This window comes from Psammomys obesus, unplaced genomic scaffold (assembly GCF_907164565.1).
Source record: "Psammomys obesus unplaced genomic scaffold, mPsaObe1.curated_primary_1811, whole genome shotgun sequence".
Classification (NCBI taxonomy): domain Eukaryota; kingdom Metazoa; phylum Chordata; class Mammalia; order Rodentia; family Muridae; genus Psammomys; species Psammomys obesus.
The window spans coordinates 21866488-21894322 of record NW_026596134.1 but is presented as its reverse complement, the minus strand read 5'-3'; the positions used below and the strand labels follow the sequence as shown (position 1 = coordinate 21894322).

General features: G+C 40.1%; 1 protein-coding gene across 1 annotated transcript in view; it reads left to right on the top strand.

Annotated features, from left to right (window-relative positions):
- Nrxn3 (neurexin 3) overlaps positions 1–27835 on the top strand; it is a 1537891-nt gene that overhangs the window by 516449 nt on the left and 993607 nt on the right. The window contains exons 7-8 of the mRNA XM_055593211.1: positions 6553–6991; positions 12295–12678. Coding sequence (XP_055449186.1) covers positions 6553–6991; positions 12295–12678 — 823 coding nt within the window. The remainder of the gene's footprint in view (positions 1–6552; positions 6992–12294; positions 12679–27835) is intronic.

The window sequence follows — 27835 nt, the reverse complement described above, 5'->3', positions numbered from 1 at the left end:
CAGGTTGGATGCCAGCTGCATCTCAGCAGGCAGAGTGATTTTATTGATCCCTGTTAGCAAGACCAGAGTTGCAGATGTGGTCCTGGAAATGCCAAATATTAGGTTCTTCTGACTCTGGAAGCTAACAGGACCATCTGCTGCTACATTTGTGCTTGGACTTCACTGTTGGAGTTTGGTCAGTTAGTACAGTGGGATAGAAAATGATGTTAACAATGATCAGTCTCAAATCTGTGCAAGTGTGTGTGAGAGAGAAAAGGAGAGAGAAAAAAGAGGGAGGGAGAGAGAGAGTAGCCACCATGTATGTATCCTACAGTGCATAAAAACTATCACATTTAATGATTAATATACATAATTTACTTGATACATAAATATTTAATTTGGGAACCTGTTAAATCAAGTCATTAGCTGTAACCCTGCCTTTTGGGCTGACAATACATTTAAGACTTATCCTGTGACAAAGATCTTTCCTTTCTAATCACTCCATGCCAAGGTAGACTGTCTGTCTACCTGTCATAAATTTTCACAGAAAATAACATTTAGTGAGCACTCACTAAGGGGCACGAACCATGCCAAGTCATTTCATATAGAGCAATATTATCTCATTTATTTCTCATAGTCCTTTGAGGTGGGACTTGCCATCTAAATTATCCATTGTCTTCAGACTGAGTTGTGTCAAATACTGTATTTAATGCCACGTGGCTTGTATGGGTAGATCAAGCACAAACACCACCAAGGACGACTTTTTAGTCCATGTTTTAACAATGGTGTTATACTGCCACTTGAGTCTCGTATCTAATTTAATAAAAGTATAAGAATTTATTAAACATCTATACAGTTAAGAGCTAGTTCATACTCTAAAAGATATAATATGTGTTTTTGTTTATTTACATTTTTTCTCAGAAGGTAGTTGAGGTCTATTGAAAAGTCCAGACTGAACTTTTTTTCACAGTAGCAAAGCTAAGTGTTTTAAGTGACAGATGTCCATTTAGTGGATAAAGAAATCATAGCAGACCAAAATCATCAATTGCCTGGGGCACAGAAGGGAAACAGAGCAGAGATGTTTGCCTCTGTGATTCTGTGGAGACCCAAGAACCAAGATTCTTTTTTTTTTTTTTTTAACATTTTTTAAGACTTATTTATTTATTTTATGTATATGAGTGCTCTATCTGCATGTTCACCTGCATGCCAGAAGAGGGCATCAGATCCCAGTATTTAGATGGTTGTGAGCCGCCATGTCATTGCTGGGAATTGAACTCAGGACCTCTGGAGGAGCAGACAATGCTCCTAACTGCTAAGCCATCTCTCCAGCCCAAGAACCAAGATTTTTTTGCAACTCTTTGTAATCATTTGTTTCTTTACTCTAAGGGAGTATCACACAATAAGGAGATTAGCCCAAAAGTTTTATCAAAGCTGTGGCATTCTGAATGTGAGAGACTAAAAGCTCATTTCATTATTATCTATTCTCAATGAGCTAAGCTGGGGTGGGGGTAAATTATCTTTGTTGTAGTTTCTTAGAGGCTCCACATGGAAAGCAGAAACAAGCATTAGTATTTGTAGTTAGCATTGCTGAATATCAAACAAGGTATCTCTGTTTAAGGTTCCCTGATACTGGCTTCTCTAGCACCATATTCTGTATGCCTTGATGGTACAGAGAGTGTCTTCAATGACGTTACTTTCAAATACCCTCCAGTACCTAGATCAACACAGTAAAGCTCAGTGGCCTAGACACATACATATCTGTAAGTGATTTGATCTTAAATCTGACCCAGTGAGTTCACTGAAATTGTTCTATGTGTGGGCCCATGGTGATTAAAGATGCTTGACCCTCAAGATAGAAGAAAGGCCATGTGTTTGTGCCTCCTAGTATTTGACTGCATAGATAGCCTTAAGTGCCATCGGGGCATGCATTATTTCATTTCTTCCAGTTTTCTTGTTGGAGGATTGGGGGTTCAGAATTTATAGCAGGTCTTATGTAAATATATTTAGAGAAAATTGAGTATGGCCTAGGATGAGAAGGAAGGAGAAAGGAAAATACTTCTATGAGAGGGAAACTTTGGTGAATTTTTAAGGACCTACTTTACACCTCAGTAATCATGGACGACTTTGATGTTACAAATGGAGCATGTACAGGCAAATTAGTCTCTTTTCCCAGCCCAGGTAACGAGATGATGTGGTGCGGCAAAAACCATCATTTGTTGGCTTCATAATGGTTCTGATTTGTCAAACAGTAGGATCCATGTTGGTAGAAAGGTGTGGGATGACTTTGGATGGAGGTCCTGGGGGAGGGGTGCTGTTTACACACCTTTGAGAAAAAGAGAAAACTTCAGTCCAAGGAACCAGATGAGCAAATATAGTCTCACTAATACCTGATCCATACAGAGCATCCAAAGTGACCCTGACAGGAAGGCATAAGAGCCTTCTTGAAAGGGATCCTGGTAGGTACAAAGAGCTTTGTGTGTCAAGATAAAGTTTTATATACAAGGGTTTTTTGCTTTATGTGTGGATATGACCTAGTAAAGAATCTAAAGATACCATTCCTAGAGCATACCCTTTTCCCAGTGCAATGAGACAGTTAGAAGATTACACACCCCAGTTATACGCTTCCTTGGCTATGTGACTTTGGACTATTATCTATCTTCTGCACCTCTCTCAAGGAGATGGGACTAATATCAGTGTTTCCAGCAGGTTATTGTAGATGATATATAACATGGTATATCAATGGTTTTCAGAAAGGCTGGAGCATTGTTGTCTCTCCACGGGTGGCAACTACTATTATTATATTGCTCTCATACCATAGTTTATCTATGTGCCTCTGAATCATGACCATAGAGCAAAACAGGAACATTTATTTAGAGAGACTTTGTCTTAACTCTGAGCTGCAGTTAGTTCTTAGCTCTTCCCCCAGCTGGTCTCCTAAGCATGAGTTATAAGCCCAAACACTAGTGTTTACAAATCCATGGGTGGGATAGTAAGACCAGCTTGACATTCTCATACTTTGCCTCTCAGGCTATGTGACGTCTTTCCCCATGGGGTATCATTTCTACATTGTCTTTAATTGCTTTTTGCTAGGGCTGCTTGTCAACAGGCTGCTTTTCTGTCACTTGATACCACTTGTTTTGTCTAATTCAGTCCATCAGTTTGGGATGCTTGCTTAGGTGGGAGACAGATTTTCCAGAGAACACAGTACCAATGTTAATCCACCTTGAGCAAAGGTCTGGCTGGTCTTCCTGTTTCTTGCCCGGGTGCACATACCCAACTCATCGGTGCTCTTACCCTAGCTGTGGAATGGTTCTGCTTAGGGTATGTGTAGTAGGTGAAGGGATGGATGAGTGAGTGTCAAGGTGCTGCAAGTCAGTTGCCCTCCTGCCCCTTTCTTCTTGGCGGTAGCTATTCCACAGAATCTCACCTTGGAGATTCTACTAGTTTCCAGTATAGTTCTAACATTACTGCAGATCAGGATGCTTTTCCCTAGATTTTTTTGTACCAGTTGAGAAGTTGCTGTGTTCTATTATTTCTTCCTGACATTAACCTGAAAGAACAAAGTGAACATTGTGAAGGGGTAGATTGAGGAGATGAATAAAATTGAGATTCAGAAAGGTTACAAGTGTCAACAAATGAAAATGTTGGCTCTTTCTTCACTGTTGGAAAAATTCTACACACACAGGCAAGCAATTTGGGGGTCATGATAGAAAGCTTGCTGCCCAGGAGTCTTTGACAGAAGTCTAGTTATCACCAACTACTCTTTTCTGATTTTCCCAATCAGAAATCTGCATTCAGAAATCTGCATTCTGCTTATCATTGTCAGTTGCCCACTCAGGAATGTGCCCTCCCCGTGGGAAGTTGGTCATCATATTCACTTAAAGGGCATGTTTTGTCTTGGATCTCTGTAAGGACAGGTGGTTAAGCATCTTCTCTATATTTTATTGTTCATGGAGCCAAGCCTCCTCTTTGTCTTTTGGATGAGTTACTGCTGCCTACTAATAATTTTTTACTGGGAGAAAAGTCAAAGGCATTTCATCCAGATACAGACCAAGGAAAAGCTTGGTTCCCATACAGAGATCACACATGCTAAGGTATCATAGTGGGAGTTAGAAAGGAGACAGTACTAGTCAAACTCTGATTGCTTCTTTTATGATTTGTTTGTTTGAGTTTTTGCCTCAGGATCCTGCTGTCTTCTTCTTTGTTCATGGTCAGTCTGGTGAAACTAAAACAAGAAACTCAGCTTCTGAACTGGGAAGCTGATCACATATGACTCTCTATAATGTTAATAAGTTGCTTCCTGGGCGTTGATACCTCCTGGGCAGTACTAGTCAATATGCTGGCACTTCTGCCCATAGACTGTGGAACTGATGCATGGATTCCTGTTCTATACTGAGCAACGTTACCCCTCTGTGCTGGTTCCTTAGCTACTTTATGTGTCTTATAAGATGAAAGAATGACTCCAGGCTGGACAAAGAAGTGGTGTCTGAGTGGGATGGTAGATGATAACCCTTTAGTATAGCGACTTGTATTAGGTGTCTGGTGTTAAAAATCATTACTATTCTCAGTGTTATTGACTATAGTTCAGTCCATAGTCAGGGTTACAGAATAGATGAAGAATTTCCAATGCTTTGTCATAGTTGTGGATCACACTGGCTGTTATTGTTCAAAGTCAACAGCTCTGCTCAGTTACTGCCTGGTAACAGGTTAGAGGAGGGAAACATCGTGTAGGTGGATGTTACACTAAAATCCAGTTCTGGGACTAGAGAGCTCACTCAGCAGATAAAATCCTTGCTATGCCAGTGTGAGGACCTTTAGTTCAGTGCCCCCATAACCCACATAAAACCCAAAGCAGTGATGGAGACAGAGACAGGGACAGGATAATCTTTGGATAATCTCTAGTTTATCTCATACACCAGATAAACAGCAGCAAAGAAGAGGCCCTATTTCAGACAAGGTAGAAAATGAGGACTACTGCCTGTGGTTGTCTTCTGACTTTTGTATGTATGCTGTGGCACATATTTGCCTGGACTCAAACACAAGAACATACACACAGAGAAAGAAAGAGGTGGATAGGTGGGGGAGGGGAGAAAGCCTATGAAGTTAAAGAGATAAGTACTAATAAGAATATTTTAACATCTTTTGAGAAATCTAGACTAATCCCCATGGCATTATGGATTATTCCAGGTTTGGAAAATACTAAAAAGATAACAAACTTTTTTTTTTAAGTTGGTATTCTCACTTTCCCACTCACTCACTCACTCACTCACTCACTCACTCACTCACTCACTCTGCTTGAGACGGTGGCCATGGCCATGTGGTGTAGACTGAGCCTTGGGAAGAACACGGAGATCGAGATCCTTGATACACCTCTTATAGAGCAAATTAGTCTCTGCAATAAACATTTTTTTGTAAGTTCAGTTCTCATATAAATGTCCATAACTGACTAAATTAGGGTAAAGCCCTGCACACCCTCCTTGTAACCAATACTCATAACTTTCAACCATTTAAACGATCTTTTTTTGTGTGTTTGTGCTGTGTATATGTGTGTAAATAAGGCATGACATGCCATGGCATGTGTGTGGAGGTAAGAGAGCAACTTTGGGTTTTAGTCTTCAGCTTCTACCTAGTTTGCGACTCAGCCTCTTGTTTGCTGATGCGTATGCCACTTTATCCAGTTCATAGGATTCAAGGGGTTCTCTGATGTCTGCCTTTCATCCTGTCATCAAAGCACTGGGATTACAGAAACAGACTATGACATCCAGCTTTAAGTGGGTTCTTATGCTTGCATGGCAAGCACTTTACCCATTGAGCGATCTCTTCAGTCCCAGTCAATCATTCTTAAAGGTAACACATCCACATGGTTTTGAATAATCAAATAAAACAAGAGGACATTGTGAAAATGTAAGTCTCACAGTCCTGACTATGAATCCCATAAATCCACTCTCCTGACAATTTCATAGTTCATAATTCTTCCCAAAGACACTTTATGCTTATGCAAACCAACACATTTATGACTCTCCATTTTCATATAATGGTAATTATCATTTTTCTCCTGCTCCTATACTTTAAAAAATGAGTTGGAAGGACTCATGTGAAAAACTGAGGCAATACCCAATTTTACAAGGCAGCATTGTATTCCATTGTAGAGGTGTATCATCCATTATTGAAGGCTATTAAGGCTGTTTGTGACCTTTTCCCAGTGATGCTTTAGAAGTAGCTGTGTGTATTTTGCTTCTGTACAACTCAACCTTATCTTGAGCTTTGCTTGTAAACTCATACTGATAACTTTCTGACATCCATAAACTGGGCTACAGGGAGAAAGACAAAAAAGCTCACAATGGCAAAGTAGAGGCTCAGCTGGGGCTTGTATATATGCCCCAGACAGCTCTTGGGATGCGCTTTTGTTGTTGTTGATGATGATGATGATGATGAGTCTTTTGTTTCACATGTTGTTTCTGAGCATTATGTCCTGAAGCCTCTTCAGATCCTTTTTCTGGATGTCCCGTGAGTGATGGATTGGTAGTGTTTGCAAGATTGATTCATATGGCACTTTTGTTTGGCTTTTGACAGGTTGTTTATAAGAATAATGACATCCGGCTGGAGCTGTCTCGCTTGGCCCGGATTGGGGACACCAAGATGAAAATCTACGGTGAAGTTGTGTTCAAGTGTGAGAATGTGGCCACACTGGACCCCATCAACTTTGAGACCCCGGAGGCTTACATCAGCTTGCCCAAGTGGAACACCAAACGCATGGGCTCCATCTCCTTTGACTTTCGCACCACTGAGCCCAATGGCCTGATCCTTTTCACTCATGGGAAGCCTCAAGAAAGGAAAGATGTCCGGAGCCAAAAGAACACAAAAGTTGACTTCTTTGCCGTAGAACTTCTTGATGGCAATCTGTATTTGCTGCTTGACATGGGCTCTGGAACCATCAAGGTGAAGGCCACTCAGAAGAAAGCCAATGACGGGGAATGGTACCATGTGGACATTCAGCGTGATGGCAGATCAGGTAAAAAGGCCTAGGACTGAGACTAGATAAAAGCAGTTGCTCCCCCACCCCTGAGCTTTATGCATTTATTATGACTTTCACTTGCATGCTCACCTGTCTCTCCACTATTCTCTAACAGTACTTTAATTCTCTAATGGCTGTTGAAAAGGGATATTTATGGACAAGATGCCTGAGTTGTAGATGACTAGTATTCTTAGTATTGCTATAATTCTGCAGAATGGTCTCCTGATAGTTCTAAGACCCTAGCACCGTGAGTGATTTTATAAGTAGCATTTTCATTCCTACCACAGACTGTCATGGTTCGACAGCCCCCACTTTTCATCTCCTCTCTCTTATCACCATGGAAACCAACTGTGACATCACAAGTATTGCCTTACATGATTGCTCTGTGGGATAAGCTTCATTGAAAGAGTTTATGCAATGATAGCCCTTCAATAATTGGCAAGAGCCATGTTTCAGGGAGGAATTATGACAAGAAAGGAAACAGCAAATTGATTTTTCCTGAAGTCATGTTCAATTTAAAGCCTTCCTTTGGTGTGAAAGCCCACATTTCACTCTTCTGCTCAGACCTCACTCACTCCCCTTTCCTCTTCATAACCTTTTACATTTGGTTTAAATGGCTTTGTTTGTTTCTGTAGCCACAGATCAAACAAACTAGCTCCAGGCAGTACATAGCTACTCTGGAAGACTAACAAAAAGAGGGCAGGGGAAGGGGGGGCAGCTATAGAGAATTTGGGCTTTTGAATGCCTGAACTGTCTGCCTGGCTTTCTAAGGACCCTCTGGTGATGATGTTCACATTTTATGTTTTTAGTAAGGGTGTTTCCCCAAGAGGACTAAGTATAGCATTTTCATTTCAGGCTCATTTTCTGATTCTTCATCTGGGCAGCAAATAAACAAGACTAGTTTCAGCTTCACTTGTTTCAGTTGTATGGATTACTTCTGTGAATAGGCAAAAGTCTTAATCTGGGCGTTTTTATGTCTAGGTGCCCTTGACCAACAAAACAAAGCAAGAGGTTCTCCCATCTAAAGCTGAAACTAGAAATGGCTGAGCTTCCATGGAATGGCAGCTTTTTCTGTGGAATTTCCCAGCTAGGAGGTGGCACAGATGAGCGATACTGCTCTCAGGAAGATCTGGATGGGGTCTGTGCAGAATGCAGTCAGTGGCAGATTGTGGCCTTGGATGTTTTACTGCCCAGAAGGATTCTCTCTTGATTGTCTGAAATCTCCTCAGATCCAAAAGGCTTCAAATTAAATGTGCTTGTTGAGCAAGAATGAGTGGTTTGTAATTTTTTTTAAGAGGGAAACACAAAAGATTAATTTCTCTAGAGGCTAAATTTCTCTCCTAAGTTCATCAATAAAGTGTCAACTAGAGCAGCAATAGAACACTGCCTCAGAATTGTCTATAACACACTGGTGTTGATTACGACTATGTGTGTAAGTATGTTATGATTGAAGAGTTTTGTGTGGGATTAACTATGACCCTGAAATTATTTAGCGGTACCCACTGGTGTTCCAAGGAGGCTAGTATACATAAAGATACCGTATTAAATTTTTTTATTTTTAGTTATTTGTTTTTAGTTATTCCCTTTACTAATTGCTTTCTCTAGTTGTCTTATTTAAGATTACTATTGTTGTGATGAAACACCATGACTAAAAACAACTTTGGGAGGAAAGGGTTCATTTTGCTCACATGTCAGGAAGAAAAGGAGCTCACACAGGCAGTAGCTGAGGGCAGAAGCCAGGGAGGGATGCTGCTTACTGGCTTGTTCCTTATGGTTTGCTCAGTTTGCTTTGTCATCGAACCCAGGACCACTAGCCCAGGGATGGTACCCCCAACAATGGGTTGGGCCCTCCTTCATCAATTACTAATGAAGAAATGTCCAGCAGAGTTTCTTATAGCCCAGTCTTATGGAGGCATTTTCTTAATTGAGGTCCTCTCATTTCTGATGATTTTAGCTTTTGTCAAATTGATATAAAACTAGCCAGTGTACTAGTATAGCTATCTTGGTTTGCATTTTAGAATCATTGGGGACGCATCTTCTACAAATAAATTTTGATTTCAGGAACCTTAGATTTCATATGTGGAAGCTATGGAATTGAAGTTCTTATAATTTTGATTAAAGCCTATAAAATTTACTAAGTAAACAATGATGAGTTCAGGAAACTAGTGTGACATTACATTGCCATATAATCTATTACACTTCATTTCTTTGTGAGGATAATTTTCAGGTTGTTCTTTTTTTTTCAGTTAGCTATTAATCTTTTCCAAAATAGATATCTGTAAAAGAAGTGTGTTCAAATGTGCCTTTGTCCTTGAGCATTCAGAAGAATAGCTGGCCTGAGAGATGATCCATAAAACATCTTATGATCACTCCTCAGTGGAGAAAATTTAGTTTTAAAACCTCAAAAGCACATTCAAAATGTGTTCAGCCATATATTCAGAGCATAGGCTTTCTGTGGGATACAGTCTAGCCTTCAAATTGATTCTCATCTTGTCAATACTTGGCAATCTGCGTGTCTCTTGTCTCAGTTTCCTTCTCATAGCTACTATAAAATATCCTGTCTTAAGCAACTTAAGGGAGAAAGGATTATTTCTGTTTACAGTTTAAGAGAGTACAGTCTATCATAGCAGGGAAGACATGATGTTAGACACAGGGGGCACGGTGGTAGGGGCAAGAGGCTGGCCTTTCACGTTGCATCCACGCTCTGAAAGCAGCGAGTGAACCGACAGTTAGGCCGCACTGTCAAGTCTCAAGGTCTCCCTCCAGGGACCACCCACCTCTTCCAGCTATGTTCCATAACCTTTCCCAACAGAGAACCAGCTGGGGAGCAAGCGTTCAAACACATGAGCATGTGTGGTATATTTCCCAGTCAATCCATATAAAATGAGGTCCTGGAGAGATGGCTCGGCAGGGTTAAGAGTATTAATTGCTCTTTCTAAGGACCCATGTTTGATTGCCAGCTTCCTGAGGGTGGTTCAAAACTATCCATTGGTTCCAAGGGATCTTGTGCCTTCTTCTGAACTCTGCAGGCATCAGGTATGTATGCCGTACACACATGCAGCTGAATTCAAAACACTTAGACATATAAAATAAAGTATGTTAATACAAAATTTAAATACATAAAATGCTTAAATTGGTAGCCAGGATATTATTTTCTGTTGTATGGAATTTTTGAAATATTAAGAATAAAATAGGCAAAGCCTATTTCACTAGGAGACAGCTTGTACAGAGAGCTAAGGGAGGGTTGCTGGGTTTATTCTACCCCAATCCCACACTAGGGCCCTTTATGTTCTTTTCATCCCATTCTCCTGTTGTAATTTGGAGTGCACATACCATAATTGTGATCTTCTATGGTCTGATTCAGCCCTTAGGTTGTGTGCTTACTGGCTAGGGGAGCTGAGGCCCAGACAGGAGGGCAGGAGGTGAGGCTGACTAATGGATGGTACTGTCCACTTCTCTCAGTACAAATCTTTCAAGAATAATGCTAAATATATATATATTATATATATAATATATTATATATAATATATATAATATATAATATATATTATATATAATATATATATTATATATATAAATTAAAACAAATATATATAAAAATTAAAACAAATATTTATATATAAAGTAAAACAAAAAAACCAACCAAACAAACAAACATAAAAAAAACAAAAACAAACAAATAAATCCATAATTCTAGTGTGGTGCTCAGATATCGCCTTGTTCATCTCCTAATTTTCCAGTTCAGGAATCAGCTGTAATGGTGTCAAGGGACTGACACAGGGTGGAAAAAGCCATGGAGGACAGAAGTATTTCTTTTATTTCTCAAGGCCAGGCACTAGGTTGCAGCTTCTAAAATCTCATTTGGCAGAGCCCATTATTCTGCCCCTCCCAGGATATACCTATGTTTCTGGGCTCACCACTTCTTGCCTCTTTGATTATGAAAAAATTTCCTCCTGTTGTTAGGGCTTTTAAACAACAACAACAGCAGCAGCAGCAGCAGCAGCAACAACAACAAAAACAATATACTCCATAGTAATAATAATCATTATTAATAGTTGTATGTATACTATGGAGTGCATATAGATGTCGGGACAATTTCAAGAAGTTGATTCTTTCCTTCTGCCTTTACCTGAGGAGCAGGGATCAAGCTCAGGTTGTCAGGTTGGATCCATAAACACTTTTGCCCAACGAATGACCTCACAGGCCCCTCAGGGCTCTCTAAGTGCCAGTCTCCTGCCACACTGCTCTTTTTGTTAAATTTTGCGGGGCTGGATCTTTTACACATCTCTGTTTTAACTGTTCTTCATGTTGAGATGCCTTCTGTGACTACACACTTTAAAGTGGACCCTATGGGCTGCTCTCATGGCACCCAACTGGCTTTTTCTGTAACACTTGCTATTAGCTAATCTTCTTAGATCATCTATTGATCTTCTGCCTCTGTGCTCTGCAAAATCAGCTTTGTAGAAAAACTCTGCCTGACAAGCTCAGCACTGTTCCTGTAACTATCACTGGAGAAAGAAGGATGTTCATTTAAGAAGGCACGAAGAAGCACATTCCATCCAGGTGTTGTGGCTCACACCTGTAATTCCAGCACTCGGGAAGCAAAGGCAGGAGGGTGACTGTTAGGTTAAACCCAGTTCAGTTTTCAAAGCAAGTACCAGGCCAGGTATGGCTACTTAGCCTCTATCTAAAAGCAAAACAAACACACAAGCCAAAAAACAGCTGAAGGCGATGCCTGAAATTTTGGCCGAAAGAGTGGGCAGTCAATGCCCAGGATACCGAGTATCCGTGGATAGAGAAAAGCCAATCCTTTGAGGACTCATGTTCTCCTGAAGAGGATATAGGTAATGCAGAGTCATTCGGTCCCTGGCTTTGCTGTAATTACAGCAGCCTGTTAGTTCAGAATAATTATTTTTTCTTTCAGAAATGAAAGGTGAAGTCTGTTCTTCAAGGCAATAAAGCTGGCAGTTGGAAGAGCTGGGACTTACCCTCCTCTTGCCTTCTTTTGTATCTCATCTCTCAGCGAATATGGTTATAAAGAGATGTACTGGGTTAGTCATTGGGTTTCTTTTTGCTTCGTCCTATGGCCCAGGCCATCCTAGCTTCAGAGATCAGAACTAAGTGGCCCTTATCACCAGTTTGTAGCCATTCTTTCTCCAATTCCAGTGATGTCTCCTGACAAGGCAATGCTGATCTCCTCCACTCCCCTGTGGGGTGGCTTTCCTTTAAGCAGCTCCAGAATCGCACCTGAGATGCGAGAAAGCCTTTATTCCTCACTGTGTGCCTGCCTCCCATTGCAGGTACCATCTCTGTGAACAGCAGGCGCACGCCATTCACCGCCAGCGGGGAGAGTGAAATCTTGGACCTGGAAGGGGACATGTATCTGGGCGGGCTGCCAGAGAATCGAGCTGGCCTCATTCTCCCCACGGAGCTCTGGACCGCCATGCTCAACTACGGCTATGTGGGCTGCATCCGTGACCTGTTCATTGATGGGCGCAGCAAGAACATCCGGCAGCTGGCGGAGATGCAGAATGCGGCGGGCGTCAAGTCCTCCTGTTCACGCATGAGCGCCAAGCAGTGTGACAGCTACCCATGCAAGAACAATGCGGTGTGCAAGGACGGCTGGAACCGCTTCATCTGCGACTGTACTGGCACCGGCTACTGGGGAAGAACCTGTGAAAGAGGTGAGTGGCATTTCCAGGCCTGAGCGGAGCGATTTGTGGCCCAGGGGCACCTTTGCTCAACCCCGTGATTTGTCTTCTCCCAGACAACAGGGTTGGGGGCTGTAGTTTTTGGGCACTCATCCTTTCTAGTTGTGAATGGTTAAATTTGTTTGGTCAGTTAGTTGGTAGTAAGGGGAGCTTCATAATAAGCACCCCCACTGTCACAATACACTCTAAATATCTTCTATAGATAGGGAAGGTTCTAGAAGTGGCAAGCTGGTTGCTTCCTTTAGTCCTTGAACTCAAGCTTCCTGAGTACTTTCTGCAGGCTGAATCCTGGGTTGGTCTCCAGAAGCAGAAATGTGTCTATCTCTGTCTTCATGGAGCTGCCTGTCTGTTGGGATCAAATAAGTACTTACAAACATGGTGAGTTTTATAAGAGGCTTAGTGGATATGGTGGAATATGAACAAGATCTCTAGAGCCAGTTGGGATGAGAATTTGGGCCCCCACATTGTCATACGGGTTCCTCGAAGACAGTGTCTCTGAGACTTGATTTACTCATTTGTACAAAGACAGGCAGCCAGGGAGCCTGTCTCATCAGACACTGCTGGTGACTGAGTTAATGGGTTCCTGAATTAATGCAGGAAGCATTTCCTACATGTTAGTGATTACTCTGTGGTTAGTTATTAGTGCCAGCATCATCAAAAGGAAGGTACAGAGGGGCAAAGATACCCAGAGTACTACGGGGATTTAGACAGTATTTCTGCAAAGAAGCAGTACAAAAGAGATAACGTGAACACAGTGGGTATTGGTTTGGCAAAAAAGTGATAGGAAGGAGTGTGATCTGAACCAGAAGGGCAGTGTGCACTAAGGGGCAGATGTGAAGCCAGGCCAGAGCGAGAAATAGGTGAGATGTTTTGTTTTCATCTAAACAAAGTTGTAAAGTACTGGGTATATGGCAGGTCACTGTCGCGGTGACAACTGACCCTATAGAACAGGCAGAGTTTCCGCTCTGTTGTCTTGGGTCCTCTCTCCATGCACAACTGAAGCACTTTACATTGCCCTCAACTCAAAAAAGAAGATACGGATGTTAACAAAAAGACAACGTTGAGACAAAAAGATTCTTAGCTGGGCTCAGTAACGCCTGTATTCCCAGCTCTTGAGGCTAGCCTGGTCTACAAAGCAAGTCCAGGACATCCAAGCCCACACAGAGAAATCCTGTCTCAAGACAAAACAAAACAAAGCAAAAACCCCAAACAGAACAAAAATACAGGAAAAAAAATCAAGGAGATTCTTGTTTGCAACTCATGTCCAGATGGCAGGTTGTCCTGTTTTATGCTGGCTGTGGATTATAGTGATCTCCTTTATGTGAAAGGTCACTTTACACAATAAATTGTTTTTGAGGATCTACAGTTCTACAGCTTTGAGGAAAGGGATAGAATCTGCAGTAGGCATACTTGTATTCTCTAAAGTTTATCATTTATTTGACAAAGGAGTGCAGATTTCTATGAAGGACAACAGCATATATTCTGCTAGAGGACAGAGGAGGTTGATGTGGAGAGCCAGAGAAACAGAGACTATCGTGAAGACATACCTGTGGGGCTTCATTGTTGAAGATCAGCAGTACTCAGAAGCTCTGGTAATTGAAACTACAGTGATGGGAGAGACACTGGACAAGGCTGGAGTGGTGCTGAGCAGTTGTTTTCAAAGAGTGTTTTTTGCGAGGCCCATAATGTTACTTCAAGAGAATAACAAGCCTGCCTAGGTCCCCTTGATTCTCTGTACCTTCTCCTTGATGATGCTACTACTAATAACTTATTATAGGCCAATAACTAATATGTATTAAACACTTGCTACCTTTCAAAAACCCACATTTCAAGAGAACTGCAAGTATTCCCTGCAATCAAACCGAAAACAAGACACAGGACATTAGGGTGAAGGAGAAAAACGAGAACTTTCTTGTAGCTTTGGAATTTAAATTTAAATTCAAATCCACTGCATTTCCAAAGCAGCAACCATAATATGAGCTAAGATGATGAGGCAGCCATCTGGAATAGAAATAGGCCACATGGGGTTGCTAAGTCTGTCAAGTGGCTGGACTCTTTCCAAATGTCTTTGTAGGGTAGCCTACCCTGGTGCTGTTTTGGAGAGATGGAAAGGTCATTTGACCTCTGGGATGGAGGAGACTGATTTGATGTGAACCAAAGTATTGAGGATTTTACACTGTTTATAAAAGCAATGTAACAGCATAAGGTAACGTCAGACACCTCACTTCTTCCTCTTGTAACTCACAGGCCTTGTGGTGTTAGAGGCAGGAAGCGGTGACCGTAGCCAGCTGTGCAAGGTGTCCATAATCTCATCTATTCCAAGGGCAAATCAATGGGAGTTGGTCCAGATTTGGCCAAGTACAGTGAAAGTCATTGCATCTTTTACATTGTCACTTTTGACTAGTCATTAAAAGGCAGCTGATTGGGGAATATATGAGGGACAATTATTCTTGGTACAATGCAGCCAAGAGACATCCATTCTGGCTAAATGAGACTCAGCTTTAGCAAATTTAAGACATTTGATCTATATATTGCTCAAGTCCCAGACGGTTCAACTGATTGTTTTGTTCCCCCACTAATTGTTTTTTGCCCCTCTATTGTTCCTGACACCATGTTCAGAATGAACCACTGGAGTGGAAAAATGAGAAGACTGCACTGTTCGTGAACATAATAGAGCTTCCCAATGACATTGTTTTTTCCCTCTTTGAAACTGATGTAGATTTTTGAGTATTTTTTCTTTGGTTTTTATAAATTTTTCAGGTGTCTAGAACCTTCTAGACACTGTAGCCAATAAAAACAATAAAGAAGTATCTGACAGAGCCCCTTCTTTGGATCAGGGGTCTACATTATGCTCATCTAAAAGAGCAAAGGGTGATGTCAGACATGTTTAATGGATTATAGATGACATGATCAGTGACTAGGAAATTTTGGACAGATAGGTGGAGTGGCTGCTTTTGTACGGGGGAAAGTGGTAGTGGGTGTAAAGGACATACAAAGAGTCTTGAATTTTCTTGTTTGTATTTCTAACACAATTTTGTTTTCCACTACTGATCTTCAGAATACGCAGGCATTTCGGGAGAGTAACAGAGAAGGAAAGTATTTCACATTCTCTTTGTACAGGAGCGTGTGCCCCCTTGGGTTAAGGAATATTTTTCCATCTTCCTCAATATCAGCCTGGGCACTGAAACTATTCTATAATTATTTCTCTCTCTCTCTCTCTCTCTCTCTCTCTCTCTCTCTCTCTCTTACCATTTACATTCTCTATTTTTTTCCTGGAAGTTCTAATGTTGACTCTAAAATTAATCGTTTTTACTAGATATAATAAGACTAAGAAAATTCCTGAGAAGGTATGCCACACGGAGCCTAAAATAACTGTGCCTTGACTCACTTAGATCAACTACCTCACAACAGGAATGTTAGTATTAGTGGAAGGCAATGTGAATAAAGTTGAGAAAGTGATAGCGTGATGGTGAAAACTTCAATTCAGAGTTAGGCACGGCTCAACAATGACACTAGATGAAAATTGCCAACCATCCAAGTAAAATTGGTCTAATGGCCAACTCTACATCAAAGTTGTCCTCCCCAAATGGCAACATAAAGCAAGGGAACTGGGAAATATATAAGAATATGGACTAAGATTAATTTTGTTGTGTAGCTTGCTGCTTAGCTAAATCAGACCACCTTTATTTCTAAACTTTACAGGAGTTGACTTCTTCCTGCAGAGGGAGGAAACTCTAACCATGTAGTTCTGAAAACTGACCCAATGCTGAATTTAACTTTTCTTTTAGAGCAAGGCTTGCCACTATTTTAAAAATATGTAGATAGTGATGACTATCATTATTAGTTTTGGCCCTTTTGGTGTCCTATTCATAGTAAGGTTGGAGCCATCTGTGGAACCTAAAAGTAAAACCTTTTAATAGCTATTTAATTGTAATCAGTTAAATTAATAATTGGGAGGACCACCTGTTCTCCTATGAAGTGCTATGGTATCTTTTTAAACACTGATTTATCTGCTATGTATATGGTGTGTGTGTGTGTGTGTATCCATGCATGCTAGACCACAGAGATTTGAGGACAGCTTGTGGGAACTGTTTTCCCCTTCCCGTGCAGTTTCTGGGGTTGGAATTCTAGTCACCTGTGCTTTTACCCAATGAGCCATTTTGACAGTTCCTATGATGTCTTATAGTGGACAAAAATACCATTAAGCCTGTCTTATTCTGTCCTAGAGATTTCCTCTCTTGACAAGCTGTGACTACTTGACCTTCATTAACATAAAGCAGCCTCCTTTGCACTGTGGCTAACCTGTGAGTTCAGTTGGTGTGTACCCTGGTATGGCAAATCTGATAATTTCATTCCTTAGGGGACCATCAAGCCAAATTTGAGTCTACTGCACATTCTATGCTCATCTTTAAATAGCTTTGTATAAATATATGCGAGATTTATTTGGAAAGAAAGTTCATACTTATGTCAAGAAAATAAGATACCATACAGTGCCTGGGGGCAACCCGACCTCATGATTAAATGCAAAAGTTTTAGAGTCGGACAGACCTGGAATCCTGTTGATTCTGTCACTAATTAGCAAGATGACATAGAGGACCTTAATCTAAGTCTCAGTTCTTTATCTATGAAATGAACATATTACACTTCCTGCCCAAGCATTTTGCTTTTTCTTGAAATCTCCAGAACTAACTAAGACATGGAGGAAGTGGAGTTTCACAGAATGATTATGTGGGAAAGTGTTTATCAGATGATAATCTTAGAGAGGAAAACAGAGCATCTGTAGGGGTCCCCCGAGATCCTCTGACCTTTGGGTTCTTACCTTTTTGACTCCGAGTTTGCATTTTGCGAAAATGAGAAATGCTCCATTCCAGACTGCTGTATTTGTTTGTACGGCTAGTGATCTTCTCTGTCTAGCTAGTCAGTTACCTGCCTGGAATAGACATATCAGACCAGTCACATGTACCTGTGACAGTGATCTCTCAAGAGGAGATGTCTGTGAGCTCAAAACCAGCTCACAGACTTCCTGACATCGTAAGGTTAAAAGCTTGATAATAACAGGCACTTTCAGTTCTTAGGCACAGAGACTGCCACAGGAAGACACTTGGACATTTTCTCCAGTTGAGGGACCTAAGGAGAGTAGGTCATGATAATGAAGAAACACTAGATGCAGTACCTTCCATATCCTGACACGACTAGGACGGTGTTTTGTAGAATCACAGGCCTTCTTTCTGTTCAGGTGAAACCTGTTCACTTAGGGCAATGTTCATGGTATATTAAAACAATCTACACGAGGAAAGATGGAGTTCAATTTTCTAGTGCTTCAGAGAGGTGAGACATCCTGACGTCTCATCAGGAGAATAGATTAGATTTTTTTTCACAGCAGAAATTGAGACTTGCTTTTATACTTTTTAAATGAAATTAATTTAGTTTTTAATTTTTAAACCCCTTTCTACCTAATGTATAGAGAAGAAACAACACAAGAGGCCATTGTGGATCATTTAAAGCTTTGAATTTTGCTACCCTGAAGAGAAATACATGCTCTAAAGGAGCGGTTCTCAAGCCGAGGGACGTGACCTCTTTGGGAGTCATATATCAAGTATCTGGCTTATCAGATATGTACATTATGGTTCATAACAGTAGTAAAATTACAATGATGAAGTAAATAAATAAATAAATAAAATTATGAAATAATTTTTTGCTCAGGTGTCATTACAGCATTTGGAACTGTATTAAAGGGTCATTGCATTAGGAAGGTTGAGAAGCACTGTCATACAATAATTATACACACAGTAAATAATTCTTTAAAAAAATACAATAAAATACCAGGAATCAAGGAAAAATCATCTAAGGATAAACACAATTAACTAACCATTAAAAAGTTGTGGCTAGTCTTTTCCCTGTTTTGAGGGTTTGGATGTTCCTATGTACAGATATAATCATGCTATAGAAAAATTGTATATTCTCCTTTTTCCACTGAATATAGTATTGAAACCTAAAATTTATCTTAATTATTATATATTCAGATATACATATGTGCATATGAGTGTGGTACATACACACTCACATATTTAAAAATCATACAGATGTGAGTCCATATGTATGTTAATACAATCTTATTGAACCATTCTCCTTATGTGCATTATTCCATGGATAAAGGCAGGGAACCCAGACCCTTGAGACTGTAGACTGTTATAGACGCCCAGCTGCATGAAACCGCTTCATATTTCTTTTGTCGTGCCTTATTTTGCTCATTCCTGATGGGTGCTGAAATAAAATATTAACTGTGCCCATAGAAATCAAGTGATTCTAAGAACATTCATTTACCAAATTATGAAAGTAAGGTAAACAGGCATCTAGGATTTTGCTTATCTGTCATACGTATGTGCAAAAAAAAAAAAGCAAGAATAAATATATGAGGTTTCTTAAATAGCTTGTTCCAACAGGGGAGGATGGCATCAGCATCTCTCTGCCATCTCTTCTCACGGCCTCATTTTGGTCAGCTCTCCTGTTGGCCATGTGCTCTTGGGTGTCAGTAACAACAGCAATATCAGCAGTAACTTCTGCCTAGGAAGGCAGAGGGACCAGTTCCACCAAGGCTGGAGTCTGTCATGGGAATGTCACACATATATCACATGGGAATCAGGGCATCGGATAGCAATATGGCTAGTAGATTGCTTTGGGTCTTTTGTGATTCATCCTCATTTTGGCAGATAGAGAGGAAGAAGCCCAGAGAAGCTGATACTGTTCTAAATTGGAGCTAAAGAAATAGTTGGAATTTATGATTCCTTGCTCCTATTCCATTCCTTTTCACAACACACTAAACAGCATTTTCTCCTTATGTACACAAAATCTGGATTCTAAGATCAGCGAGGAAACAGTACATGAAGTATATTTATGTGCCCACAGTCTCTAGCACTGTGCTATATGAATAATCACGCTGTGCATTTTAAGCATTAAGGCACTTCAGGCCTCTGTTTGGGTCTCTGTCTGCACATTCTATTTGGTGCTCTTATTCATTGCCACTGTATCAAAGGTCATCATGTACTAGTGATGCTCAAATTGGGTTCTCTAGCCTAGAACTCTCCATGGAAACTCAGAGATTTTATTCCCATTTCCTCTTGGTATCTGAGATGCTAATATTTTTCAAGAACTGCAATCTGAGTCCTTCCTTCCTACATCAAAGTGATTTTACTTTCTGTTTATCCCCTCTCAGGAAAGAAATGGCATTATTATTGTTCTTGGGCATTTTTTTGTTAAATTTTCTCCTAGAAACAAGTCCTTACAGTCTTTGTATGAAAGCATCTTGCATTCTTCCAGTTCTGTTCCTCAGCAATGCTATCAGGACAGGAATAACTGCTGATATTTTCTTTGGACAGCTAGATAGCAAGTAGAACATGAAAATGAAGAACTCAAATTTGCTTTTTGCCATCTCTAGAGTATTGCAGTAAAATTACTAAAATCGCTACACATTCAATATATTCCTCCTTTCAATAACTTTAGTTTCAGTAGCCTTGAGTCTATAAGACTATAAGAAGTGAAACTATGATGCCTGTTATTAGGCTCCAACATTGACACAGCGATTCAGTAAACAGATCTTCAGATTTCCTCCATCTGAGTTTGAGTGGTGGGGTCCTGAAGATGATGAAAAGGACACATTTCTGTGGCCTCTGTGAGATTACAAGATGGCAGAGGGGACAGGCACAATGTTTCAGCTTTAATGTCATTTACAGTGTGATAATTTTGGGGGGTAATCATAGAAATATAAAGGCATAGAAATGAGAAAGTAAGATGTGACAACACGGTGCACCATTTTATCACTTGTTCTGGTCAGAATAATTTATTGGTGTGGGAACAATAGTAGCTCTCAACTCCAAGGTCAAATACAACTGTGCTGGTTGTTTCCACTCGTCTCCGTGCCACTGAGGAGAGGTTCTGCAGTGTAACTGTGCTCCTTTCCTCCCGGGATATCCAGATCCTTTATTTAGATATATGACCTTGAGGTCATTATTTGGATCCTCAGGCCTCTCTGTTCCATAAGAATAAAATGAGGCAATTGGGTTTCATGTTCTCTTAGGGCCCTTCAGCTCTAACACTCTGTGATTCTCAAATGTCATCAGCTTGGCAGTGACTTCTCTGTTCCCAAAAAGAGGGATAAAGGTGAATGAAGGACAGAACAGGACTGTGAGTCCCTGTTTCTTGCAGTCTGCAGATCTCTCTTGGTCAGGACGCTGGCTTTATTTATATCAACATTGCAATGAAATTTTTACTTTTCTAATGTGTTTGCCCAAGAAAACAGATGTTTTGTTTTATGATGTGCACTTCAGGCTTATGATACAAAAGATTTAATTGACAGGTTAATAAATATAGCTTGGAATTTCATCAGAGAATTAAAAGGCTATCTATATTTTGAGCCATTGTGACACTTGGCTTGATAGTGACATGTGTCTGTAAAGGGAGTTTCCTATAATGTATGTAGTTCATTGACATCAGTCAGAACCCTATTTTTTATATGCATGGTTGCTTGTGTCATGATTCTCTGGTTAAATCCAGCACAGTTCTCACATTTAGCCTCCTTTGTCTCTTATATCTTCAAGTATCTTCCCTATGACCAACATCATGTGATCTTGTGAAGATGTATCATGGTACACAGATAAACAATGACCTACAGTTATTTCTCTTTGTTAAGGTCTGAACTGCTCTGATTATAGTATTCCTCTTGTTCCAAAGAAGAGATTGAGAATGTGTATGTGTGTGTGTGTATACAACTTTTTATTTATTATTCTTCCATAGCCACTAACATATAAGTAAGTATGTTTCACTTAAACAGTGCTGTTATTAAACAATTTAGAAATGATAATAAAAATAAAAAGTAAACAGGATAATTTTTATCTGAAAAAAATCAAAATGCAATTATATCAATTACAATAGATCCTGTGCAGGAGAATGTATACTTTTGTTATTCTTAAATTAATAGGTAGGGACACTAGAAACCTTAAAAACCGATCTGCCATACACCTGTATCCAGAGAAAAATGAGCGTTAGTCAGCAGTTTGGTGCAGTGCATGAAAGCTGTTTGCTTATACCTGCAGTGGCTGTAAGTGTCCTCAAAAGCAGGGACATGATGGCCATTTGCATCCTTGCTCAGTACCTTTGTTATTGTGTCTGCTAAAAGGGCTTAACTGCCAGCAGACATCTGCCCATTATAGCACAATAAATTGAGATGCTGCTGAATTATGAAGAACAAGTGCTTCAAAACACAACACAAGGGGACCATTGCATTCTGTCATCGCTGGCTTCATGGTTCCTTTCACAGGGAGACGAATCCTTCTCTGCTCCAGTTTGGATGAAAAAGAAAGTTGAGAGACCTACTTTTTATTGAAAGGAATTATGCATCTGCTTTATGTTAGGTTCTTATCACGCACTGGACCATTGCACACTTATATTCTTTCTGCAGATAACGTATTATTATTATTACCACTCTCTAGCTGATGAAATTAAGGCCCAATTTATCCCAAAGTACTAAGTGTGTGCTATGTGCCAGCTAACACGTTTAATATGATGTAGATTATGATTTTCCTCATAAACAGATAATGATGGTCTGAGGGCCAAGAAAGGTGGTATTCAAAAGCAGAGAGATGCCATGGAAAGTATTGAAGACGGGATAACACAAGAGCTGAGGTGTGGTTGCAGACATGAGAAATCTGTCTCCCAGGAAAGGAAAAATATTATTCCAAGCAGAATAAAAAAAAATTAACAAAAGACTAGCAGATCCGTATACACAAGTGCATGCTGCATTGGCACTGAAGGATACAAGAGATATAACTAAAATAAGGAGAATAGAAATTGACTCTAGATACACGCCTAACAGCAGAAGACTATATCAATGTGGCTTGGTCATCGATTGCATATAGCTGAAAGTTGGCCTGCAGTGGATGGAAACAAGGGCATGGCTATCAAAGCCAGGTGTCTTAAATAAATGAAAATCTTGGGAGGAGTGAGGAGGAGCAAGGCCACCATTAAGGGGATATTGCAAGGGGTCTTATCGACATCTGCTGTGATGCCACTCTGTGTTGATAGTGGCTCTTTGCTTGTCTTGCTGGAAGGCTCCGTTATACAAGGTGCACATTGTCTCCAATGTGGCCCCCTCTGGACCACAAATTTAGTAATTTGACAATGTGAAAACTGTATTCTGGAGCTAGTGAGTCTTTTCTAGTTTTCTCCTCTTTCAGCATATTATACAGACCAGAGCTTAAAAGCAGGAAGAGGGGACAATGACAGCACACTAGTGTGTTCTTGTCTTTACATTCCAAGTAGCCTGAAAGTGGCATATTGACCCATAGGATTCTGTTACAATTGTAGCAAGCTCATTGTAGCTCTGGCATAAACTTTGTGGGAAAATTAGCTACACCTTGTTGCTAGTCATCTTTCAGAAGTATCTAGATTTAAGATTAAACCAAAAGATGGATTCTCTGATTTTTAAACTCACAGTTTTAACTTCTTCCCACTCTATTCTCTCCTTTATAGTATTGATGGTATGCATGTGTATGTATGTGTGCCTAAGTCATGTGTGTGTTGTTTTCCCTCTCATGTCTGAGATAGTCCTTCATTTTATTTTAGTATAGGTTTTGCTTTAATCCAATCTAAAGCTAGAGGGAAGCATGAGTAGACATGCAGTCCTCGTAGATAAGACTGCAATCACCAAACTTAAAACTGAGTTGGTCTAAAAAAAAAAATCTCAACAGAATATAAAAGATGATAAAACTAGGTATCTTGTCAGTAGGACAATGGTGTAGATGCATTTAGCACAGCCACTCCTACTGTCAGTTTAAATGAGGAACTGTGACCTCCAGATAGGAGCAGAATGGCCCAAATAATAGACTCAAATCATCTTGGATCTGCATTCTGATTCTAGCTTTGAATGTTCTGAAGCAAGAGCTGTATCTGTGACTATTCTGTGAAGAAGATTTTTGTGTTTCCATGATTTAGTAAGCAGTAGAACGTGGCCATATAATGCTATTCAGTTAGTCTCCAGTGATTCATTCTCCTTGGTAATGTTTATTTGAAACATTGGCAAGTGGCTTAGAGAGAAGCCATATGAAGGGAAGAGATGTGGACATATTTCTTTTTCTCTTTCATCACCCATATTTTTGCACCCTGGAGATGATAAATAAACTTGGTCCAGCAGAGAATATTTAGGAGTAACAAGTGCATGTGGGAGTCAGGGTTGAAAACCTTGGGTATGAATGACTCTTGAAGGACCCCCTTCTGTGGGCTGTTGGACAGCTATTTCCCTGGCAAGTAGATGCAATCTTTCTTGGAGAAGATCATTTCATGCTTCTTAGGATGTTTAACCTTTACAGCAAGGCCTTCCCATCAAAATGACAATCCCCAACAGAGCTTTCTAAGAGGCTAGTAAATCAGAAACCTCATGAAATCTGGGGGATTAACATGCCCCCCTTCTTTGTTCCCCCAGGGAAAGTAAGTCCTGTGCCTTTCAGATTTTAATCTTCTCCACAGGCCCCTTGTCTGAAACTTCCTGCTGTGGCCTGCTGGTATTTGAATATTATTTTCTTATAGTTGCTCATGGCCACATACTGGCACAAGCTAAGGCTGGCACATTCTTTATCTCCATCAGCAATGTTGTAAAAGAAAGATAACTGCTCTGATTTTTTTTTTTAGTTGAATTCTTTACACCCCTAAGACATCCTTTCTGGGTCTGAAGATAGTGTCTGATCCTTAATGTCACTATGCCCATGATGACAGGGTGATGCTCAAAGCCATAATCTTTACCCAGCTGTCTCTGCTCTCTTTGTCCCATTGCAAAATAGGAAATAAAACCTTTCCCCCAAAGAGCCCAGCATTGTATGAAACAGAATTACTTCTGATGGGAATCCACAAAGTCAAGACTATGTTGGGAGTAAAAACTGAGGGAGAATGCGCTGGCTAATCTTATGTCAATTTGACACACAAACTAGAGTTATTTGAAAGGAAGGAACCTCAGTTGAGAAGATGCCTCTGTAAGATCCAGCTGTATACACTTCCTTAATTAGTGATTGATAGGGAAAGGCCCACGCTATTTTGGGTCATTTGATCCCTGGGCTGGTGGTCCTGACTGTTATAAGAAAACATCCAGAGCAAGACATGGGGAGCAAGCCAGTAAATAGCCCCCTTTCATGGCCTCTGCATCAGTTCCTGCCTCCAGGTTTCTGCCCTGTCTGAATTCCTCTCCTGACTTCCTTCAGTGATGAACAACAATATGGAAGTGTAGGCAAAAGAAACTTTTCCCCCCCCAAGTTGCTTTTTGGTAGTACTGTTTTGTTGCACAAATAGAAACCCTGACTAAGACAGAGGAACTATATGACAGTTGTGATAGCTGTACAAGGGGTTAGTATTTGGGATAGATCATCACCTTAACCTAAGTCATAGATGCGTTTTTATATATAAAAACGACCTCCAAGCTTTAGAGCCTAAATCAATATCTGCTACATATACTTCCCCTCGAAAAAATTCTAAATGTTTTATGGGAATATTTGCCTGGGTTTTATGAGCTGTAATAATGACTTGAAGTAGGCAGCATAATTATTGTAATAGGCATAGAAGAGCAACATTGTTTTCATTCTTAATCTATATCTAAGGAATTGGGGTCAAGGATAAAGTAACTTGCCCAGGTGAAAAACAGTTCAGCTGGTCTTATGGATCTTTCAGTCCCAAGGCTCCGCTTTTATGATCAATACTCTCTTCTTGTCTAAGAAAGAGGGGAGCTTGGCTGTAATTTGGAGTTCCTTAATATTCCAGTAGTCAGGGAAGACAGGAGGAGGCCATGTGTTGAATGAAGTGGAGAATGGCTTCTTGTTTAGGGACCTTCTTACTTAATGCCTCATTTTATTCATTCATGTCATCGTAGACTAAGTGTACTTAAATCACACATTTCAGAAGTAAAGCTCAGTGGGCTGTGGCAACATCTCAGGTTATCACTGATGGAGGAAAGCATAGTCTTGCCAAATAGCAGCTAATGTAGAATCACAGGATGCTAGAGTTGGTCTAGCTAGGTAGGGGCTTGAGAAGTCAGCTATTCTGGTACTTATAATTTATAAAGGAAGAGCCGAGGTCAGAGTAGGTGACATGACTTGCCATTTGGGTAGTAAATAGACACAGGAGGACTCCCACGTCAGCATTTTGAATCTTAGACTAGAGCTGTCTATCCTGGATCAATGTCAGAAGGTCCTCTTGCTTATTATGCTTTTGAGCTTGTGTCCCTGCAGAGCTGACAGTGAGACCATGGGACAGCAAAGCCCAGAATCTCTGTACGTAGAATTTTATGGAGTTTTCCATGTAACAGTCCATTTATTTATTTCCAATATGCTTGACAATTATTTCACAACAAGCAACTTGTGGCCTAGAGAATCTCATTACCCAAGCCTTATATTATCACCACATATGTTTCAAAAGAGACATGTAAAGAAGCAGCAGACAAAATTGTATATTTCTGATCATAGCCACAGAAAAGGGAACTCGTAAAAGGCTAACCTGGAGTAAAAAGTAGAGGGTTGTGCTGAAGGCATCAAATCAACTGAAATTCACAGTTAAGAATATGTAATAAGAGACCTCTTCACATTGATTAAATGTGTGTGGTGTGCCGGGTATAATTTGATACTTAAGATGTACAAGGTTAGAAGCAAACAGCTGGATTTGATTGACATCTTGCTCTAAGTATGCTGTTAACCCCTCTACGCCTCATTTTTCTGTTCTCTTGAAATATTTCTGAGCTGTTTGTGAGGCTTAACTAAGATAATTATATAAAAGGCTTAGCACAATGCCTGTACCTTTGTAAGTATTTAATACGTGAGTAGTTGTCTTCTCTTGTTTCATTTTGGAACAAGCTTATAAAGTTCATAGCATCATCTATATTTAGACAATTAGACCAAGGATGAGAAAGATTAAATAACTTGACATAGTCAGTGTGTTAGCAGATACAGGAAGTAGGGCTTTTTATGCACATCATAAAACTGTTTCTTCTATACTTTGTGTACTTTGATTAGGTATTTAGGGGAGGTAGAAAGAGAGCTATGAGAAGTGGATATGGTCTCCGGTTTTTTGTTTTGTTTTGTTTGTTCGTTTGTTCGTTTCTTAACAGCCCATCCAGTCTTTAGGATTCTCAGGAAGCAGGCATGAGGGATAAGCAGAGATGGGAGTTATCTACTTAGAATAAATTAAAGATTTAGCAAAATTGATCAAATCCATCCATATACTCTTATGTATACAGTTTGCAGTAGAAGTGAGGATGTCTAAGGATTCAAGGAATTTGGATAAGAAGAAAAGTACCAGAAAGGCAAAACGTTCTGTCATAATTTAATGGGGCTGTAACATAGCCCAACTCATATCTATAGCCATACATTGTATACATGTGTGCCCACATGAATACTTACACTCACAATATTTTATCTACAAGCCTGGGATCTGCATCATGTTTCTTTCCCTTGTCTGTCTTCTCTGGATTATGAACCACTAAGCATATGTCCCTAGTGCCCAAGACAGAAAAGGAGCTTAGTCTTATTTATGGAAGGAAATAATGAAGGGGTCAATGAAAGCCCAATTTAATGGAAATAATTCTAAAGCTTACTCAAGTTCACATTCTCGGTATTGTTTTATATTATTCATGGAAACTCCATGCCTGGTGAATATCTGATTCCCCCTTCCAAGAATATGTGAGGATTTTCTGGTGGGCATAAATGAGGATGTGAGCACTATGGGATAAACTTTAGTCTGGGACCTAACATCTTGGGCCTGTAGTAACTATTCTTGTAACCTATCATCGTATAAAGAAACAAGATATCATGTTACTTAGAGGGAACTGATGGCAGGCAGACCAGGTAGGAGATAAAGAGAAGCCATCTTGCTGTCCAGAGCAGGCATGGCTACCCATATTGCATGTAACAAGGAGTGTCCTTGGAAGAAGGTAAAAGGAGGTTAATGAGTAATATCCTTTGCTCCTGCCTACTTTTTAACCCTTTTGCCCTCTCAGCTCCCTGTATTTTCTCTTTCCTTTCCTTTGTCTTCTTCTTCTTCTTTTTTTTTTTATTGCTGCAGGATTAATCCCCATACAGTCCTTTCTTTTATATTTACTTCCCTT